The 9,376-nt window shown below is 37.1% G+C and overlaps 1 protein-coding gene across 2 annotated transcripts in view; it reads left to right on the top strand.

Annotated features, from left to right (window-relative positions):
* Nucleotides 1–9,376, top strand: part of Pnpt1 (polyribonucleotide nucleotidyltransferase 1) — a 34,882-nt gene that overhangs the window by 21,091 nt on the left and 4,415 nt on the right. For both annotated transcript variants that reach the window (XM_031339858.1, XM_031339857.1), the window contains exons 19-27: nucleotides 2,230–2,336; nucleotides 3,160–3,231; nucleotides 3,319–3,382; nucleotides 3,811–3,894; nucleotides 4,824–4,907; nucleotides 6,274–6,380; nucleotides 6,462–6,517; nucleotides 8,326–8,404; nucleotides 9,147–9,194. In XM_031339858.1, coding sequence (XP_031195718.1) covers nucleotides 2,230–2,336; nucleotides 3,160–3,231; nucleotides 3,319–3,382; nucleotides 3,811–3,894; nucleotides 4,824–4,907; nucleotides 6,274–6,380; nucleotides 6,462–6,517; nucleotides 8,326–8,404; nucleotides 9,147–9,194 — 701 coding nt within the window. The remainder of the gene's footprint in view (nucleotides 1–2,229; nucleotides 2,337–3,159; nucleotides 3,232–3,318; nucleotides 3,383–3,810; nucleotides 3,895–4,823; nucleotides 4,908–6,273; nucleotides 6,381–6,461; nucleotides 6,518–8,325; nucleotides 8,405–9,146; nucleotides 9,195–9,376) is intronic.

Raw genomic sequence — 9,376 nt, 5'->3', positions numbered from 1 at the left:
GGTTTGGATCCCCTGGAACTGTACTGTCAGGTGGTTTGGATCCCCTGGAACTGTACTGTCAGGTGGTTCGGATCCCCTGGAACTGTACTGTCGTCAGGTGGTTTGGACCCCCTGGAACTGTACTGTCAGGTGGTTTGGATCCCCTGGAACTGTACTGTCAGGTGGTTTGGATCCCCTGGAACTGTACTGTCAGGTGGTTTGGATCCCCTGGAACTGTACTGTCAGGTGGTTATTAGCTGCCTGAGGTAGGTGTTGGGAACTAAACCCAGGTCCTCCACAAGAGCAGCAAATGCTCTTAACCACTGAGCCATTTCTTCAAACCTTTGTTTATTCATTTATTTATTTGAGATGGGTTGTTGTTTTGTTTTATATTTTGAGACAGGGTTCCATGTAGCCCAGGATGGCCTCAAATTGAGTATATATAGCTGAAGATGGCTTTGAACTCCTGATTCTCTTGCCTTCACCACCCCACCCCAAGTGCTGGGATTATAGGCTTGAGCCATCATGTCCACCCTAAGCAAATTTGTTTAATATGAGTTGAGCAGACTCATTATGAGCACTGAATCTCTAGGAACAGATTGTATACTATCTATATTATTTACTTTTCTGTTGCTGTGATAAAACACCATGACCAAAGCAACTTGTGCAAACTAGAGAATTCCCTTTAGCCTATGATTCCAGAGAGATAAAAGAAAGTCCATCATGTCAGGCAGAAGCATGGCTGCAGAAGCAGGAAACTGAGAAATCACATGTTCAATGGCAGAAACAAAGCAGAGAGAACAAACTGGAAGTGGGGCCAGTCTGTAAACTTTAAAGCCTGCCTCCGTTGATATACTTCCTCCAGTATAGTCTAATCAGCTCCCCAACAGCACCACAAATTGAGGATGAGGTGTTCAAATACTGAGCTTGACATTCTCATTCTAACCACCTCAGTGTCCAAAACATTTTAAGACCCCCCAGCTTGAAGCTAGAACCTAATTTGGTTCCCAGCACCCACTTCTGCATATAACATCAGCTCTAAAGGATTTGATGCCCTCTTCTGGTCCCCAAGCATAGCACACTCACAATTTAAAAATCTTATAAATAACAAGTCTCCAGGTTGAGGGTATAATAGTGATACTATGCTTGCTTAGCATGCAGGAGCATTTGCTCTAATCATCCCATCACCACAACAAACACAAATACAAAATCAGGTTATGGAGAACTTAAAGGGTTTTATATTTTATTATTTACTTAACTAGATCCTGTTTTGATAGAGAACTCCAGGAAAGTTCGTCTAAGCAGATCTAGGGCTTGGCCAAAAGATCCAGGTGGAAGGACTAGGCAGTTAAGATACCATTGTAGGAGCTAGTAAGATGGCTCACAGTGCTCATTCAGAGGGCCTGGATTTGGTCCCAGTACCCATATGGTGGTTTATAACCATCTGTAACTCTAGTTCCAGGGAATCCATTGCCCTCTTATGGTATCCACATGCAGAGGGCAAACACATCTCTGAGTTCAAGACTAGCCACGACTACACAGTGAGATCCTGTCTTTGTTTAAATTGGTTTGTAGCTATACATGGTAGTACATACCCATGGCCATAGCACTTTGAGAGGCTAAGGCAAGAAGACTGTGAGTTTAAGACAATCCAATACCAAGCTATATAATAAAACCTTAAATCAAAATAACAAGGAAAACATAGATATGTACTTTTAAATGTTTATTTACTTCTTACATATTTGGGGATTAGTGTGCTGTACGTTTGTTATGACTTAGAAAGGGCAAGATATCAGATAATGTACATAATATGTTTCTCACAAATAAGAATTTAAAGATTATGATTACATTTATAGTTGTATACAAAAATTTCCTAGAAGGCTGTATTAATAGTTTTGCTATGGGGAGGTGAACTAAAAGGTTCAGGCTTAGAAAATTTAACAAATACAGGGTTAGAAGAAGGAACCAAAAGCAAAATAGCAGAGCATAAATAAGAGTCTGCTCTCTTGGGTTTTTGCCAAGTACAGATATTACCTGTTGCTTTACAGGTATTGTTTTTATTTACATTATTTATGATAGGTGTTTACATTATTAAAGGATCAAAATGAACTAAGATAGGGCCTTTTCAACTCGATTTGATGATGTAGAGAACACCATCTTATATTAAAATAAAGTCAACAGCATTTTAGCCTGTTTTATGCTACTACATGCATAACATACAAACTTTTTTGTTGTTGTTTTTAATTATAGGGGTCCCAATTTCATCTGCTGTTGCAGGTGTAGCAGTGGGATTGGTTACCAAAACTAATCCAGAGAAAGGGGAAATAGAAGACTATCGTTTGCTAACAGATATTCTGGTAAGTATATTCCCAATTTGAAATATTTACAAGTATATCTAAAAGTACATGCTTAGCCCAGGCACGGTAGCACATACCTTCACTGAGGCAGAAAGATGACTAGTCTTAGTCTAACTTAAGACAACATAGCAAGTTCCAGGCCAACCTGGGTCATAAGGGGAGACCCTGTCTCAAAAAATAAAAAATAAAAAATAATTAATAGTAATCATCATCATCATAATAATAATGATATATAGATGCCTCAGCCTAGAACAGTGGTTCTCAATCTGTATGTCACAATCCCTTTGAGGGGGTTAAACATCCCTTTTATAGACCATCAGAAGACACAAGACCACCAGAAAACATAAGTATTTACATTATGATTCATAATAGTAACAAAATTACAGTTATAAAGTAGCAATGAAAATAACTTTATGGTTGGGGATCAGCACAACATGCGGAACTGTATTGAAGGGTTACAGCATTGGGAAGGCTGAGAAGCACTGCATTTCAGGAAGAGAGCAGTGTTGATTTCCTCTATTTGCCTTGAATTTTAAAGGATATGTATTACTATATACTTATCCAGAATGGGTCCCTTAGGGTTAATTCTAAATTAATTTTTTATGTATTTTTAGAAACAGGCATGAGCTAAACATAAAGTGATATTTGCAGTGACAAGCTTTGTGCGATGGAACAGCAATCAAGCAGCAGAGGTGGCTCTTTGCATTTGACATTAGAGGATACAGCTTTACTTCCAGAGCTAGAATTTGAAATTCTTCTACAGTGACTATGGGTGAATTTTGTTTTGTTTAAAACTTTACTATAATTTCTTAAATTGTTGAAGGGAATTGAAGATTACAATGGTGACATGGATTTCAAAATAGCCGGTACAAATAAAGGAATAACTGCATTACAGGTATTTTTCTAAAACCATCCTGTTTCATGTTTTAAATATTTAAATAATGGCATGAGCAACTATTTATTTTTGGCTGTTCTATATCAGGCTGATATTAAGTTACCTGGAGTACCAATTAAAATTATAATGGAAGCCATCCAACAAGCGTCAGGTAAGTCAGTGTGCCTTGTTCCTCTCTTGTTTCTGTGTGCTAATGCCACCTACAACCCTCTAAGCTTACTATTCAATATTGCTTTCAAAATTCAGACTGGCAGAATGTTGACCTATGATGTATAAGGAATTAGGTTTGCTCCCCAGCATCATTAAAACTGGAAGAATTGCAGCAATGTAACTTAACATGATCAAGTATTAATTATTGATCACATTGACTTCTCAAATGAAAAAAAAAGTGAAATTTTAATATTTACAAAGTAAGCAACTTTCTGAGTTAGTGTGGAGAAGTGAATGAGGAATGGAAGTAACCTTTTAAGATAGTTGGAATATAAAAACTTTCATTAGTGAGCTAGAGTCTGGAGAAACTATTTCAGATCAGACTTACTTGAAGGAGTTACATTTCTATTGTGTTGCGTTTTCTTCTAGTGGCAAAGAAGGAGATACTGCAGACAATGAGCAAAACGATTTCAAAACCTCGAGCATGTAGAAAAGAAAATGGACCAGTCGTAGGTAAGACATTAAAATGATTACTGATAACTTGATAATAGTAATATTTAAACATTTACTATTATTTTACATTTTTCTCCTATCAAAATAAACCTATTTTAGTACATTATTGATAAATATTTTCAAAGAAAAATTCTTTTACAATTATTCATTTATTTGTGTGTGTATATAGGTAGGGCATGCATGTGCCACATTGTATGTCTGTTAGTCAGAGTCCAACTTGGGATTGATTATCTCCTTCCACCATATAAGTCCTGGGGATTGAACTTAGGTTATGAGGCTTGGCAGCACATGCCTTTTCTAACTTAACCATCTTACCAGCCCTAGAAAAAAGATTTTTAAATATTCTTTCCATAAAAATATGGAAAGTGGCCGGGCAGTGGTGGCTCATACCTTTAATCCCAGCACTTGGGAGGCAGAGGCAGGTGGATTTCTGAGTTCAAGGCCAGCCTGGTCTACAGAGTGAGTTCTAGGACAGCCAGGGCTACACAAAGAAACCTGTTATCAAAAGTCACAATACATAAAATTTCTGTGTTATATTTTTTTTAAAAAAAAAAAATATGTATATTGAAAGAAAAGCAAACTTTAAATTTGAGAACATACTCTTTTTTTTAAGATTTATTTATTTATTTATTTATTATATATAAGTACACTGTAGCTGTCTTCAGACACACCAGAAAAGACCATCAGATCTCATTACAGATGGTTGTGACCCACCATGTGGTTGCTGGGATTTGAACTCATGACCTTTGGAAGAGCAGTCGATGCTCTTAACTGCTGAGCCATCTCTCCAGCCCGAGAACATGCTCTTGTACATTTTTCATTAATATTAGTCAAGAAAATTTCTCCTAGTTCATAATGAAACATTTGTACATATGTTTAGGTTCATATATCTTTGCCTTTTTTACATATTTGTCTGTCCTGTATTTTAGAAACAGTAAAGGTTCCATTATCAAAACGAGCAAAGTTCATTGGGCCTGGTGGATATCACTTAAAAAAACTCCAGGCTGAGACAGGTAAGAGTTATCTCTAGTTTGAGGGTTTTATTAAATCCAAGCCATATAAGTTTGCTATTTTATCTCTACTGTGCTATTCCAGAAATAGTTATTTGAGAGATAAAAGAAAGACCAAAAGAAAAGTGTAATGTTTTCTGTGGGACTGTTTTGTAAGTCCCCAAGTCTTAATCCTCAACTATATTCAAAAAAGACAAAGCAGCATGTATTGGGAGATGCCTGTGATCCAGATATATTTGATGGCAGCATGGAGGACAAACATAGCAAGATCCTGTTTCAGATAAAAGAGAAAGGATGAAAAAAAGTTCATCATACTCCTTTCACATTTAAAATTGGAAATTCCCAAGTAATTTTTAGTTTTTCACTTGAAAGGGCTATTACACATTCTTACTTCTACTGCTTTGACTTAGTTTCATTCAGGATCTTTTGCTTAAAAATATATATATACAGAGGCCAGGTGTGGTGGTGTACACCTTTAATCCTAGCCTAGCATTCAGGGGCAGAGGCAGGTGGATCTCTATGAGTTCAAGGCTAGCCTGAGTTCAGAGACAGCCAGCCAAGGCTACATGTATTGAAGACTCTGTCTCAAAAAAAAACAATCAAAACAAAACAAAACAACACCAAAGAATATATCCAGAAATAGTTATGTTTTGTTTCTTCTAGAAGCAGTGTTTTAGATGGCCTAATACTCATTTGGGGCTTGTAAAGGACAAGAAGAAGCAGAGTTGCTTTAACCAGTGTTAAGAGTGAGAAAATGCCGGGCAGTAGTGGTGCACGCCTTTAATCCCAGCACTTGGGAGGCAGGGAGACAGGAGGATTTCTGAGTTCAAGGCCAGCCTGGTCTACAGAGTGAGTTCCAGGACAGCCAGAGCTACACAGAGAAACCCTGTCTGGGAAAATTTAAAAAAAAAAAAAAAAAGTGAGAAATGAACATGATTCATCTATTCATTCTAAAGGATGAAAATAATAAAGCAAGATAATGAAAGTATTCTGGTGTAATTTCTAGTCATAATTAAGGAGCAACACGAAAGCCCTAAAAATTATCCTAAGAAAATATGTTAGGACGTGGTTTACTGTTATATCCACAAAGCCTAGTAAAATGCCAGGTACCTGGCAGCAGAGCTTTATGGTGAGGGATTCCCTTCACTAAGGAACAATCATTAAGCATACAAGGAATCCAGCCCAGTTGCTTTGAGGTCCCTCTCCTATTCTAATTTTTGCTTTTTAGATTAGTCACTTCTGGCAATGAGATTGTTAATTTTAATGTATATTAAATTTACATTAATTTATTAATTAAATTAATGTATATTATATTTACCTTCTTTTTGTCCCTCCTACTCCTCACCATGATGTTGGGTTTATTCTAAAGGTGTAACAATTAGTCAGGTTGATGAAGAAACCTTCTCCATATTTGCACCAACACCTACTGCAATGCATGAAGCAAGAGATTTCATTACGGAAATTTGCAGAGATGATGTAAGTGTACATCTTATGATAGTTTTTCCCTATTTTTCCTGCTATCTTTATTAGTCTAATGGTTTATTTTACACTTTACAGCAAGAGCAACAATTAGAATTTGGAGCAGTTTATACCGCTACAATAACTGAAATCAGGTAATTACAAGTAAATGATGTGTTCACTTTTAAAAGATTCTTATTGCATGCCCAGATTCACTTTATATTTAGATATATGCCAGTAGCCGTGTGTGTGTGTGTGGGGGGGGGGGTGTCAGATTGTTTATATATCAAGATCTCTAGCCCAGACTGGATTGATTAAAAGTCAGTATGTAGCTGAACTGTTTTTTTTTCTATTTATTCTTAAGTGTATGGATGTTTTGCCTGTGAGTATGTCTACTCACCAAGCAGTGCCTGAAGAGGGAAGAGGGTGCTGAATTCCCTGGGACTGGAGTTAGGTGGTTGTGAGCCACCAGGCAGGTGCTAGGAATTTAAACCTGAGTTCTCTGGAAGACCAGGAAGTGCACTTAACCACTGAAATGTGTCTCTAGCCCACCACCTTTTTGTGTTTTGTTGTGCTTATTATTTGTTTTATATATATGGGTGTTTTGCTTACATGTATTTCTTGTGCCGTGTATGTGTGTGTGTGTGTGTGTGTGTGTGTGTGTGTGTGTGTGTGTGTGAGAGAGAGAGAGAGAGAGAGAGAGAGAGAGAGAGAGAGAGAGAGAGAGAGAGATCTACAGAGGTCTGAAGAGGGCATCAGAGTCCTTTGAACTAGAGTTTCAGAGTGATGTGAGCAGCCATGTGGGTGCTGAGACTTAAACCCAGGTCCTCTAGAAAAGCAGCAATACTCTTAACTGCTGAGCCATCTCTCCAACTGACTCTGAACTTCTGATCCTTCTGCTTCTACCACCTTAACTTGTTTATGTAGTGCTGGGAATCAAATTCTGGGCCTTGAGTATATGAGTACTATACCAATTGAAGCTACATCCCTAGCCTCATGCAATCCTTTTTTTAAAGCTAATTTTATTTTCTATGCCATGATGTATGTTTTCAGTAACATGGGTCTATGATAATAGATTCTTCTGCCAGAATTTTTTCCTTAAACCAAAGTCTCTACCATATTTTATTTTCACTCCACATATTCTGCCAATTTAATTTTCTCTGCAAACAGTCTAAAATATACAGATAGTATTCCCTTTTCATTATTATTGTTTCTACAGATATTGATACTTAATGCATATTTTCAAGTTTGTTTCAACCTCAAAGTGTTTTTATCAGCTGAAATTACCTCAAAATACTATTTTGGGGTAAGGAGGTGTAGAAAGGGAATGGGACAATCTATTTAACATTACAGGTGAAAAATAAGCAATATAATTGGTTGCTTTCAGACTAAAGAAAAAAGGAAGAGAACCAACCAGCCATCTGTATATAACTCCAGGTCCAGGAGATCTAATGCCCTCTCTGACCTCCACACGCACTAGGCACACATGTGGTACACAGACATGTACATACGTGTGTGTGTGTGTGTATATGTGTGTAAATATATACCTGTAAAACATTCACACTTACAGAGGTCTTATGTATGAGGTCTTGGGTTCACTCCCAAGTACTGTGAAGACAGGAAAAGGAGGGAGAGAGACAGGGAGAGAGGGATGAGAAAATATATTAGTTGCATAGTCATAATTTTTATAATCCTGAGAGTATATCCTAGAAGCCATGCATGGTGGCACACACCTTTAGTCCCAGCACTCGGAAGACAGAGGCAGGTGGATTTCTTTGAGTTTGAGGCCAACTTGACCTACAAAGTAACTTCAAGGACTATAAAGAGAGACCCTGTCACCAGAAAAAAAAGAAAAATATATCCAAGAATATGGTCTGGGACTTGTTTGGTACTCTTCTTAAGACCATAGACTATTTGTTGGTACACATACTACTGTTTTAACCAAGCTGCTATCTTTTTGTAGAGACACTGGAGTAATGGTAAAACTTTATCCAAACATGACTGCAGTGCTACTTCATAATTCACAACTTGACCAACGAAAGGTAAAAGGAGAGTCTAATTTGTGTGGGTGATGGATGTGTACTGAGTGGGTACCTGCATATGTGCATGGAGGTCAGAAGAAGGTATCAAATGTCCTCTGGGACTCCCTACTTTTATTCTCTTGAAACTTGATCTCTCATAGCCTGCTGTTTGCCATTTCTCACCTAGTCTAGTGGCTAGCAGGCTTCAAAGATCTCATCTCTCCTCATTCCCCACAACACTGGTGTCACAGGCATATGCTTAACTATCCCTAGCTTTTTATAGATGCTGGGGATCTGAACCCAGGTCCCCATTTTTGTGCAACAAGTGTTCTCATCTTCTCAGCTATCTCCCAAGCCCAGATCTAACTATTTCTAATTGTTAAAAACAATTAATATTGAAATCAACTGAATTGTTGAGAATTGTGTATTTTGCCTATTAATAGTTTCAGTATACAGAATACACATATGCTTTCACTTAGATTCCTCTATTCACTTATAATGTTCAGTTATTCATTCTTAACATTGAGTGAGCTGCTTCCCTAGTCCATGTTTATCAATGCACACTAAGTAGACATTTGAATGGTTAAACATTGAAGCGGTAACAATATGAATCTAAAGAGTTTTGCGTAGCTTTCATTTTCTTCTGACTACTTTGATATTTTTAATTTTTTAGAAAAACAAATATAGCTATTCACTTAGGGAAAGATGTTAACTTCTGTGGTTATTAATTATATATAGCTAATATATTAACTTATTTTTTCAGATTAAACATCCCACTGCCCTAGGATTAGAGGTTGGCCAAGAAATTCAGGTACCTGTGTTCAATGTATTGTCTTTAAAGGTGTAAATTGTGCTTCAAGTTCCAATTAGTCTTTTTGAAAGAGTAGAATAAACACTTATTTGTAAGTTAGGGTGGCTTAACCAGACTTGCTAAGTAAGGATTTAAAATAAGATTCTTTCCCTCAAGGAGATCACAAAAAAAAAAAAAAAAAA

Source organism: Mastomys coucha, unplaced genomic scaffold (assembly GCF_008632895.1).
Source record: "Mastomys coucha isolate ucsf_1 unplaced genomic scaffold, UCSF_Mcou_1 pScaffold22, whole genome shotgun sequence".
Taxonomy (NCBI): domain Eukaryota; kingdom Metazoa; phylum Chordata; class Mammalia; order Rodentia; family Muridae; genus Mastomys; species Mastomys coucha.
This window is presented reverse-complemented; position numbering and strand designations above follow the sequence as displayed.